Raw genomic sequence first — 12,740 nt, forward strand, 5'->3', positions numbered from 1 at the left:
ATTTTTAAGATTTTAAAAATATTTTATTTTTTTGACTCATTTGGTGTAAACTAACTTATATTAATATATAATGAAAAAATTTTTAGTTTCCATCATTATATTTGGAGTTATGATGTGGATTCTCAGTTTAGTCAATTTTTTAATTTTTTTTTAGATTTTTGGGATTTTAAAAATATTTTATTTTTTTAACTCATTTGGTGTAAACTAACTTATATTAACATAAAATGAAAAAATTTTTAAGTTTCCATCATTATTTTTGGAGTTATGATTGTGGATTCTCAGTTTAGTCAATTTTTTAATTTTTTTTAGATTTTTGGGATTTTAAAAATATTTTATTTTTTTTTGACTCATTTGGTGTAAACTAACTTATATTAACATAAAATGAAAAAAATTTTAAGTTTCCATCATTATTTTTGGAGTTCTGATGTGGATTCTCAGTTTAGTCAATTTTTTAATTTTTTTTTAGATTTTTGGGATTTTAAAAATATTTTATTTTTTTTGACTCATTTGGTGTAAACTAACTTATATTAACATAAAATGAAAAAATTTTTAAGTTTCCATTATTATTTTTGGAGTTATGATGTGGATTCTCAGTTTAGTCAATTTTTTAATTTTTTTTATAGATTTTTGGGATTTTAAAAATATTTTATTTTTTTAACTCATTTGGTGTAAACTAACTTATATTAACATAAAATGAAAAAATTTTTAAGTTTCCATCATTATTTTTGGAGTTATGATGTGGATTCTCAGTTTAGTCAATTTTTTAATTTTTTTTTTAGATTTTTGGGATTTTAAAAATATTTTATTTTTTTTGACTCATTTGGTGTAAACTAACTTATATTAACATAAAATGAAAAAATTTTTAAGTTTCCATCATTATTTTTGGAGTTATGATGTGGATTCTCAGTTTAGTCAATTTTTTAATTTTTTTTATAGATTTTTGGGATTTTAAAAATATTTTATTTTTTTGACTCATTTGATGTAAACTAACTTATATTAACATAAAATGAAAAAATTTTTAAGTTTCCATCATTATTTTTGGAGTTATGACATATATTGTAAAACTAGTTTACTTCAATTAAAATTTATAGGCCCTTAAAAGGGCCGTTGGGTATTGGTCTTAAAAAAGACTGTTGGGTGTTGATCTTAAAAAAGACTGTTGGGTATTGGTCTTAAAAAAACTGTTAGGTGTTGGTCTTAAAAAAGACTGTTGGGCATTGGTCTTAAAAAAACTGTTGGGTGTTGGTCTTAAAAAACACTGTTGGGCATTGGTCTTGGTCTTAAAAAAGATAGCTGGGTATTGGTCTTAAAAAAGACCGTTGGGTATTTATGTCATAAATAATCTAACAATCGTTTTAATAAAAGACTAAGGCAACGAATTTTTTTCTTATTCACTCATTTTTTTCTTATTTATTCATTTTTTTATTATTTTGTATCTCTATAAATTTATATACAAAGTGTCGAACAATTCATTTTTTCTTCATACCTTCAAATGTTTTTGTATGAATCTTCCGGTCAAATTTAATTATTAATTTAGTTTAGATTAAACGACTTACATAATTATGTTGCACACCTGTGGTTATTAAATAAATTTAGTTGATAAATTAAACGTAAGTAGGACTTCAAGTTCAAATTTCAAAGTTTTAAAAAGATAATTATTTTTATAAAATTAGTAAATATGTAATGTATATTACATAAAACGGTACTCGAAATATATTACATAATATTTTATTCACCATTGTAAAAATGTTGTTTACAGTTATGGAAAGGTTAATATATTATATTATTATAATTATTTATGTCAATAGAATATATATAAAGGTAAAAAAAACTATTATTTATTCATATATAAATTCTCAAATACAAAGTAAAAAATTTTTTTAATATTACAATTTATATAAGAGACCTGCAGGCCAGGCCCTAAGCCCGGCCCAGGTACCAGGGCCGGACAGTATTTTAAATTTTTAAAATATACCATAGACGAGCTGGCCTGAGCAGGGCCTTATATTCTTAAACCCAGGCCGGGCCGTAAAATTTTTGGAAAAAAAATTCTAACCGGGTACTAAAATTTTTTAATCTGGATTGTGTGGGCCGTACAAATGGTCCCTCTGCAGGTCTCTGATTTATATTAAATTTTGTAAAATATTATTCATAGCTTATAGATCTATTTTTTATTTTGAATTATTTATTAATTTCTTTATAGAAAGATTTGAGACCGGCCAGCAAACAATTTTAAAAAAATTAGGGAATATTTTTAATTTTTTAATTTATATTAAATTTTGTAAATAAAATATTATTCATAGCTTATAGATCTATTTTTTATTTTGAATTATTTATTAATTTCTTTATAGAAAGATTTGAGACCGGCCAGCAAACAATTTTAAAAAAATTAGGGAATATTTTTAATTTTTTAATTTATATTAAATTTTGTAAAATATTATTCATAGCTTATAGATCTATTTTTTATTTTGAATTATTTATTAATTTCTTTATAGAAAGATTTGAGACCGGCCAGCAAACAATTTTAAAAAAATTAGGGAATATTTTTAATTTTTTAATTTATATTAAATTTTGTAAAATATTATTCATAGCTTATAGATCTATTTTTTATTTTGAATTATTTATTAATTTCTTTATAGAAAGATTTGAGACCTGCCAGCAAACAATTTTAAAAAAATTAGGGAATATTTTTAATTTTTTAATTTATATTAAATTTTGTAAAATATTATTCATAGCTTATAGATCTATTTTTTATTTTGAATTATTTATTAATTTCTATATAGAAAGATTGTTGAGACCGGCCAGCAAACAATTTTAAAAAAATTAGATTTTTAATTTTTTAATTTATATTAAATTTTGTAAAATATTATTCATAGCAAGTTAGTTTACACCAAATGAGTCAAAAAATAAAATATTTTTAAAATCCCAAAAATCTAAAAAAAAATTAAAAAATTGACTAAACTGAGAATCCACATCATAACTCCAAAAATAATGATGGAAACTTAAAAATTTTTTCATTATATATTAATATAAGTTAGTTTACACCAAATGAGTCAAAAAATAAAATATTTTTAAAATCCCAAAAGTCTAAAAAAAAATTAAAAAATTGACTAAACTGAGAATCCACATCATAACTCCAAAAATAATGATGGAAACTTAAAATTTTTTTCATTTTATGTTAATATAAGTTAGTTTACACCAAATGAGTCAAAAAAATAAAATATTTTTAAAATCCCAAAAATCTAAAAAAAAATTAAAAAATTGACTAAACTGAGAATCCACATCATAACTCCAAAAAAATAATGATGGGATCTTAAAAATTTTTTCATTTTATGTTTATATAAGTCGGTACCAAATCAATTAATCCAGAGCGAAGAATTATGCTCCTATAATTCATATTATTTTTAATTAAAAACTAAAATTTTAATAATTTAGCCATCTAGCGGAATTTATTTTATGATATATAAAATATTATGGGTGTTTTATTTTCTATATAATAGATCTGTTATACATATTATAATTTTCTAAACTACAATATCTTTTCTATTCTAATTTATTTATTTAAATAATTTTAATTTTGGATAAATTAAATTTTTATAATAAAAACCTTTATTTTTTAAGTTTTTAAAATATAATTGATAGGCCATAAATAAATTTTACTTGTTAGTTCTCAGTTTACCTGTTAATTCTCAGTTTACCTGTTAATTCTCAGTTTAGTTACACCCAAAGTTTCCTTTGAAAAATGGGATTGATGATAAAATAGAATAAATAAATACTTTGTTTGGTCATTCTCATATAATTAAAAAATTTAGCCTTATTTTTTAAGAGCTTAGGAGAGTTGGTGTAAAATTCATCCTTTTTTTCTTTTATGATTCATTTTGTATTAAAAATGATAATTTGATGGATTACCATTTTATGAATTGATAAAATCGCTTTGCATTATGATATGTAGGTAGCTGCGATATCGCGGCTAAATCACGATATCGCCTCACTATGAATTCAAGTTAAGGAACAGCGGATCCATCCACCTTTCCGCTTACTTTTCTATTACATTTATTTTTTAATTTTCATAGCCATAATAATGGCAATTTAATAAAATATTCGGTTTTACAAAGTATATGGGTCGGATTAAAATCCGACCAAGGTATTTTTTTAAAAAATTTTTATCTGGGATCTAGCAAAAAAAACAAATTAATGCCTTTTTCGAAACAACTCGTATAAAATTATTATACGAGCCAAAAAGCTTGTTTAAAATAAAAATATTACCCAATTATTTCTCAACTTTAAGCCACTTACCGACGTCCCTTTCAAAGTTTACCCTCCTGCCGATTAACATCTTGCCCCCACCCCTAAAGCAAGGAACTTTTTCATATTTTTAACATTACTAGTACTAGTGTTGTTAAACGACTCGTTTTGAGCCGAATTTTAAAAACTCCAGAATAATATTACGCAAGCCTGAAGATTTTGCTGTAGAAGGAACAAAGGTTTGGACATCTATTAGCGCAATCCAGAGGCTTAGTCGAAATTAATCTGGATAAAATATTGAGTTAGCCGTTTTTAAAAAATCGGCTCAAAACGAGCCGTTTAACAACACTAACTACTATCAATTGTTCATGCTTAGTGTTGTAAAACGGCTAACTCGATATTTGATCCATAAAAATATTTATTCAAGCCTAAAGATTTTGCCCATAAATGGCACGAAGGATTGAACATCTATTGGCGAATATCTAGAAAATTGGGCAATATTTCCCTGGCTATAAGGTTGAGTTAGCCGTTTAACAACAATAGTTGAACGTATTTTTTTTATAAAAAAAAAAATAACAACGGGAAAATTTCACAAAAAATTAATCATAATTAATGATAAACAGGCCATCGAGGCAGAGAAAATTATAATTTGATGACGAGGTTTCATAAAAAAAAATTTTGTTTTATAAAAATATATTTAATTTTAAAAAAATACAATGGTATACCTCTCCAGGTCCCTGCTATATAAAATCGAAAATCAGCTTAAATTCGAGAAACCTTTAAGATATAATTTTATCGATGAGAGTTGTACAAGATTTGCTAAAAAAAATTTATCTTATCGTAAAGCAAATACAAATAAAGATTTAATTTTTATTTTTTTTTATGATTAAAAATTATAAAGGTTTAGATGTAGAGATCTATGTTAGCCTTTTATTTAGACTTAACAAAATAGTGCAGACAAAAAATTGTCGACGAAATAATGTATTAAAGGAAAAACATCTATTTAAGAGATTATTTATAGGAATCAATTGATTCCTAAGTTATGGTAGCGTCATTTAAACAAATTTGATTATTTTATAAATTTATATTGTAGATTATTATGTAATTTTTATTCGTATAAAAAACGACTTCTTTGTTAAAAATTAAAACTTCAAATCAAAAAGTATTTAAAACTTAATTTCATGAATATTAATCCGCTAGCTGGCGTTTTAGTGTCAATTAATCTGGTGTTAGGCTACATGTTTTCTAGTATATTCTGTATATCGGTGAAAAGAATGCCATTGGTGTGCCTCTGGTTTCATTTCGTATTAAACTGTTTATTTGTTATCTACGACTTAATATTGTGTTGCAAATAGGTATAATAACCCCCTTATTTTATTTTCCTCCAGTCCTAGTTTTTAAAGCTTTTTTTTTACATATGATATTTAAGTTTATAATAGTAAAATTCTGCCCACATTTATGTTTGAATCCCATGCAGTTGAGCCTTCGTTAAGATTTTTACCCTAAGAATTACTATAACCATAAAAAATAAATAACGATTTCAGTTGTGCATATATCGCACGGTGAATTGGGTTTGACAGTGTTTGATACAAGAGGGAGGGAATGGTAGGCGGGGGTGGGGGGGGGGGGGAGAGGTTATAATTATTTTTAGAGACATTATGATATAAGGTATACTGGAAAATCTTAAAAAATAGCTACCACGTTAGTAATGATCACCATTCTAAAAGATACATATCTTTATAGTAGCAATCGCTATATATTACTTCTTTATAATATATAATAAAAAAATATTATTAAATGGTTCTAGGAATACGCAATTTCCGTCATAAAAATTTCAAGAGGTAGGACAATCTTAGTCGACATACATAGTGAGAATCGATTTTATAATCGAAAACGTTTCCCATTTAAGTCATTAAAGGGATATCAGAGTCACAGGCATAGTGTAGGAGGGTCTTGTAAGTTCTGATTTTAGCCTATGTGTTGGGATATAAGGTATACAGGAAGATCTTAAAAAATAGCTAACTCGTTGGAAATGATCACCAGTCTTATAGATACATATCTTTATAGTAGCAATCGCTATATATTACTTTTTTATTATGTATAATATAAAAAAATATTATTAGTGGTTCTAGGAATACGCAATTTCCGTCATTAAAATTTCAAGAGGTAGGTAGGACAATCTTAGTCGACATACATAGTCAGAATCGATTTTATAATCCAAATCATTTCCCATTTAAGTCATTAAAGGGATATCAGAGTCACAGGCATAGTGTAGGAGGGTCTTGTAAGTTCTGATTTTATACTAAGTGTTGGGAGTAGCAATTTCAAAACATTTTACATTGAAGAATAAACGAAATTATAAATATTTCTTTATATTATAAATTTAATTCCTCATCTTTGCAGCTATTTATATAACTATTGGAGGGGGGGGGGGGGGGGGGTTTCTGTAATCGTCTAACTGAAAGTAATAAAGTTGAAGTGAGCAATTATAATAAATATTTTTTATTAAGCCTTAAGAGTAAATAATTTTACAAAATTGAAATAAATTGTCAATTTTATATTGTAATTGAAGGCACGTGATAATTCAAAATGGGTGAGAGATCCTAACTCTAAAGTGCTTTCTATTTAAAAAAAATGCGTAATTATTTGGAATAAATAAAAATTATACATATACATTTTAATTAAAAATTGTGAAAATCTCCATGGATTCTTTCTATCAATATAATACAATTTTAATAATATACTATTTTTACTATATTTTGCTATTATAATTCTTTATAACATAACTAACATCGATTTGGTAAAGAGAATCAGACAATATATATATATATATATATATATAATATTTTGAATAAATAATAATCGAACAACTTGTTTGTAATGCGAATTTCCCATTTAGAATATTAATTAAAAAAAAAGAAACAAAAGGCTTATGATAAAATTAATCTTATGCTGTTTATTACAACTACGTGAATTCTTGCAATATGTAGGAGAGGGATGCCCAAGCCGTGGGCTATATGTACAAGAGGATAATTATGTATCTCCTGATAATATACCCTTTAAACTTAAATTGATTTCTCTCACTGACGTGGTGGAAATGAATGCTTCGGTAGAAATAAAGTCTGACCTTTTACAATACGAAAATTCATATTTAGAACGATATCTCACCTTTGAACACTACTACGTTGCGAAAGTCAAGGATAAGGAAAAATCCTATGCTTTTGGCAGTATAGATATCAAACCTAAGAATACTCTTTTTGACGGAATAATATACGTTGATGGCAAGTTAAATTTTATAGAAGGAGGGCACACTTGGGAATCGTTCAATTCGAGAGGTCAATTGGTTAAAAGTGCGCTCTCTCAGAAATGGGGGATGAGGAAATGGGTGGAGAACAGAAAATACTTGTATTACACGGAAGACGATGTAATACCCTTGTCGCATGTTAACGATTATATAAAGGTACCATATGCTAAATCGAGCTTTGTTGAGGAATGGAAACATCAAGTGGAGATGGCAAATCAATTGAAATATACTAAAGAATGGTACAATAATAGAACTAACATTAAAAAGGTGTGCAGAATTAATGTATTCTTGGATTCGTCATGCATGGAAAAGGTTTTCCAGTATAATATCAAGAAAGCTATACACGAAGTTATAATTCTATACGGATCCCTGGATTTTCTTTACCGAATCATTGATTTTGCCGGTATTGGGAAACCTAACCATTTTGGTTTTCAAATAGCTAAGATAACGATAGCCATGATACAGGATGATAGCGTACCTAGGAAACGATATATGAAATACATATCTTCAATCAGGTTAGGGGATAATGCATGTTTAGGCATCAGCTCCACATTTAGAGATTTTGGCAAAGTTCTGGGGAAGGCTTACCTAGGTTCAGAAGATTCTGGAATATTCATGGACGATAGTGCTAAAAAGCCTAAAAATTTAAATATGGCATTCGTAAATTATAGGCACCCCTTTATGGAGGGAATTATGGCAAGAGGTTTCGTGCTCCATAACTTAGCGCATGAGGTGGGCCACTCTTTTGGAGCCATTCACGAAGAAGAACTCAATTGTACTCCGAGCTCAAATTTATTGATGCAAGAAACTGTAGACAGAATCAATGAATTCAACAAATACAAATTTAGCCCATGTAATGTTGAGTTAATGAAAAAGTTGATAGAAACCCGAATGAATAATTTTATGCACTGTAAACATTTATTGAGTGTTTATTATGATAGCATTGATTATTCGACAATCTAAATAACGAATTGATTCTTTTCAAGTCCCGCCAAATTACAGTTAAATAAAGTTTGTGATATTTCGTTCAATATTATTTCCAAAAATAAAATATCTTATTTGAAATCTCTAAATAATATCATTTAAAATTGAGTATAAGAAATTTTATATATATATATCCATATGATCCCTTATTGACCAATTATTAGACATAGTTTTTATTAAAGTTATATTTCAATCATAGCAAACAGTAATCTAATATTATAAAATAATGTAATTGATAATAAATATAATTATTTTACATTAATTTTTGTATACTTTCAGCGGCTAATTCGGGCTAACTGTGGATGCAGGGTTAATCACTCCCATAACCAGGAATTTTATATGGTGGGTTTAAATATTTGAATATTTCGTTTTTTGGGGAGGAACTAATAATCATATAAAATTTATTATTAGCAAAATCATATTTTCTTTTAAAGAAATATATTTAATCGCGAATAATGATTATTGTTTAAAAAAAAATATATTACGGGCCTTATAAGGTGGTAAGTAAATCACAATAAATTCAGGATTATAGATTAATATGATTCAGTGCTTAAGGATCAAGATCACAGGATCGACGTTCCTCTTTTGGCATCCTAATTTTTGCTTATCAAAATTAACGATTTTTTAAATAGCCTTGTATTATATATAAAAGCCGTAGTCACAGTGTCACTGTCAGTCACTGTCACAATTTATATTATATTTTAAAAATTCACCATTTTTTAAAAGCGTCTGTGACCTAATCGGCAAGAGCTTCGCTTACGAAGCTGATGGCTTTGGGTTCGAATCCCAGCAATGCATTTTTTTTGTTGATCTAACTTGTATACTCTTTTTTTAATTATATATATTTCCTTATTTTTTTTTTAATTTTTATTATTTATGTACTCAATAAAAAAATTTAATTTTGCCAGATGAGGGTTATGTATATTGTTATCACGGAAACAGATTTAGGATTTGGACTTATTAAGACTGAGTCTTTTAAAATGTGCTTCAAGAAATTGAAAACCAAATATTTTAGGAAGTGCATCAGAGATTGTTCCATCATTGAGATGCCAAATAATTATATCTAAATCAAATTTAGATTTAAGATAATGGATGTGATAATACCAAGGTAAAATAAACGAGGACGTTTTCCCCTGCTGGATCTTCTTGTCAGAATTTATGACATGTGGGCTGAATAAAGAAGTTTTAATGTTACAGTATGTCTCTAGGAATTTTGAATAAACAGGAAATTTGGGATAAAAAAAATTTATGAAATGTTCACAAAATTTGCTATTGAATAAGCATTTTTAAAGTCTACTTTAATAATAGCCATGTTAGGAGGAGGATTTTGGAATACAAATGGCATGTGAAGCTATGCTTTCTCCCTTAACAACAAATCCTAATTGATAAGTATACTTAATAAGTTAAGACCCTGGGTTTTGGCCCATGGCAATTATTTTTGCTAATAAATCTTCTAAATAGCCTATTGCAATGGGGTGGATACCACCACAGTTTTGTGAGATAATCAGGTTTGCCCCCATGATTGATTCTAATATAATTATAGCAGATCCTTTTTTAAAAGAGTATTTAGGAAGGTTTTAAAAGCATTTAAATGATTCTTTGAGGAGAATGGAGATTTTATACGAAGTGAGAGAGCAAATTTAAAGAATTGAAAATTATCATAACTCACAAATCATATTTTTTTTATTCCATATTTTTCATAATATATTTGGCCTTTTCTCTAAAAATTCATAGAAATCTTTGAAGGTTGAATGCGGATAATCTATTCCTCTTATTTGACTATTATTCTGATTCATCCATCGTCAAATGAAGGTAAAATTTTTTATTTATCCATACTAGAAAATTCTGATTACCCTTCATTCTTGACGGGCTATCAGCTAGTATATCATAAATTGTGAAAGTGTGACTGTCACAGTGTGACAAGGCTTTTATATTATATATTATAGAAGATAAACAACACAAAATTCTTTCGCTGTAAATAAAAACTAGTACCTTATGATAACGTAACTTTAGTCTTTCGTTCATTCCTAATTTTATATATATAATTATTTTATTTATAAAAAAATGATAATCATTATTATATGACTTTATTAATCACAAAAATATCACACTTTGGTGGAATAAATTGCATTTTAATTTTAAAAACAATTTGTATAGTACATGTAGGTACGTAATTATATGACATGTTAAAATTATAAGATATAAAATATATAATAACTTTAACCCTAAATTAACAATTATGGTTGGTCGCTATTAAAAAATTTATTAGGTGGTTCTAGGAATACGCAACTTCCGTCACTAGAATTTCGAGAGATAGGGAGGTGAATCTTAGTCGGAAAACATAGTCAGAATCCATTTTATAATCGAAATCATTTCCTATTTAAGTCATCGAGGGATATCAGAGTCAGACATAGTATAGGAGGGTTTTTCCGATTTTAGACTAAATGTAACAGAACCAACATCGATTTGGTAAAGAGAATTAGACAAAATATATATATATATAATATTTTGGAACTATATAATAATGGAACAACTTGTTTGTAATACGAATTTCTCATTTAGAATATCAATAAAAAAAAAGAAACAAAAGGCTTATGATAAAGTTAGTCTTATGCTGTTTATTACAACTACGTGAATTCTTGCAATATGTGGGAGAGGGATGCCCAAGCCGTGGGCTATATGTACAAGAGGATAATTATGTATCTCCTGATAATATACCCTTTAAACTTAAATTGATTTCTCTCACTGACGTGGTGGAAATGAATGCTTTGGTAGAAATAAAGTCTGAACTTTTACAATACGAAAATTCATATTTAGAACGGTATCTCACCTTTGAACACTATTACATTGCGAAAGTCAAGGATAAGGAAAAATCCTATGCTTTTGGCAGTATTGATATTAAACCTAAGAATACTCTTTTTGACGGAATAATATACGTTGATGGCAAGTTAAATTTTATAGAAGGAGGGCACACTTGGGAATCGTTCAATTCGAGAGGTCAATTGGTTAAAAGTGCGCTCTCTCAAAAATGGGGGATGAGGAAATGGGTAGAGAACAGGAAATACTTGTATTACACGGAAGACGATGTAATACCCTTGTCGCATGTTAACGATTATATAAAGGTACCATTTACTAAGCCGAGTTTTATTGAAGAATGGAAACATCAAGTGGAGGTGGCAAATCAATTGAAATATACTAAAGAATGGTACAATAATAGAACTAACATTAAAAAGGTGTGCAGAATTAATGTATTCTTGGATTCGCCATGCATGGAAAAGGTTTTCCAGTATAATATCAAGAAAGCCATACACGAAGTTATAATTCTATACGGATCCCTGGATTTTCTTTACCGAATCATTGATTTTGCCGGTATTGGGAAACCTAACCATTTTGGTTTTCAAATAGCCAAGATAACGGTAGTCATGATAAAGGATGATCGTAAACTTAGGAAACGTCAGACAATCTCGGAAGACTATATATATATAAAATACATATCTTCAATAAGTTTAGGAGATAATGCGTGTTTAGGCATCAGCTCCACATTTAGAAATTTTGGCACAGTTATGGGGAAGGCCTACCAGGGTACAGAAGATTATGGAATATTCATGGACGATAGTGCTAAAAAGCCTAAAAATTTAAATATGGTATTCGTAAATTATAGACACCCCGTTACGGAGGGAATATTGGCAAGAGGTTTCGTCCTCCATAACTTAGCCCACGAGGTAGGCCACTCTTTTGGAGCCCTTCACGAAGGAGAACTCAATTGTACTCCGAGCTCAAATTTATTGATGCAAGAAACTGTAGGCAGAATCACTGAATTCAACAAATACAAATTTAGCCCATGCAATGTTGATTTAATGAAAAAGTTGATCGAAACGCGAATGAACAATTTTATGCACTGTAAACATTTATTGAGTGTTTATTATGATAGCATTGATTATTCGAGAATTTAAATAACGGATTGATTCTTTTCAAGTCCCGCCAAATTCAGTTAAATAAAGTTAGTGATATTTCGTTCAATGTTCTTTCCAAATAAAAATATTTTATTTTAAATCTCTAAATAATATCATTAAAAATTGGATATAAGAAATTTAATATATATATATATATCCATATGATCCCTGACCAATTATTAGTAGTGTTGTAAACGAACGCGTTCATGTTCGTTTTTTTGAAAAAAGGTGATGAACGGCGTTCCTTTTTTTGA

The 12,740-nt window shown here is 27.6% G+C and overlaps 2 protein-coding genes across 2 annotated transcripts; both read left to right on the top strand.

Moving 5' to 3' along the window:
- Positions 1-7,177: 7,177 nt before the first annotated feature.
- On the top strand, positions 7,178-8,512 carry LOC135922611 (disintegrin and metalloproteinase domain-containing protein 10-like). The gene has a single exon (XM_065457016.1). It carries the CDS (start codon positions 7,178-7,180, stop codon positions 8,510-8,512), a length of 1,335 nt encoding a protein of 444 aa, XP_065313088.1.
- A 2,615-nt stretch (positions 8,513-11,127) lies between these two features.
- LOC135922619 (disintegrin and metalloproteinase domain-containing protein 10-like) lies at positions 11,128-12,486 on the top strand. Its single transcript, XM_065457027.1, has one exon. The coding sequence runs from the start codon at positions 11,128-11,130 to the stop codon at positions 12,484-12,486; it is 1,359 nt and encodes a 452-aa protein (XP_065313099.1).
- Positions 12,487-12,740: the final 254 nt, after the last annotated feature.

Source organism: Gordionus sp. m RMFG-2023, chromosome 1, assembly GCF_954871325.1.
Source record: "Gordionus sp. m RMFG-2023 chromosome 1, tfGorSpeb1-WG-v2, whole genome shotgun sequence".
NCBI lineage: Eukaryota > Metazoa > Nematomorpha > Gordioida > Chordodea > Parachordodidae > Gordionus > Gordionus sp. m RMFG-2023.

Excerpts from the sequence above, each read along its gene's own strand:
- LOC135922611 (XM_065457016.1), top strand. The coding sequence starts at position 7,178 with ATGATAAAATTAATCTTATGCTGTTTATTACAACTACGTGAATTCTTG.
- LOC135922619 (XM_065457027.1), top strand. The coding sequence starts at position 11,128 with ATGATAAAGTTAGTCTTATGCTGTTTATTACAACTACGTGAATTCTTG.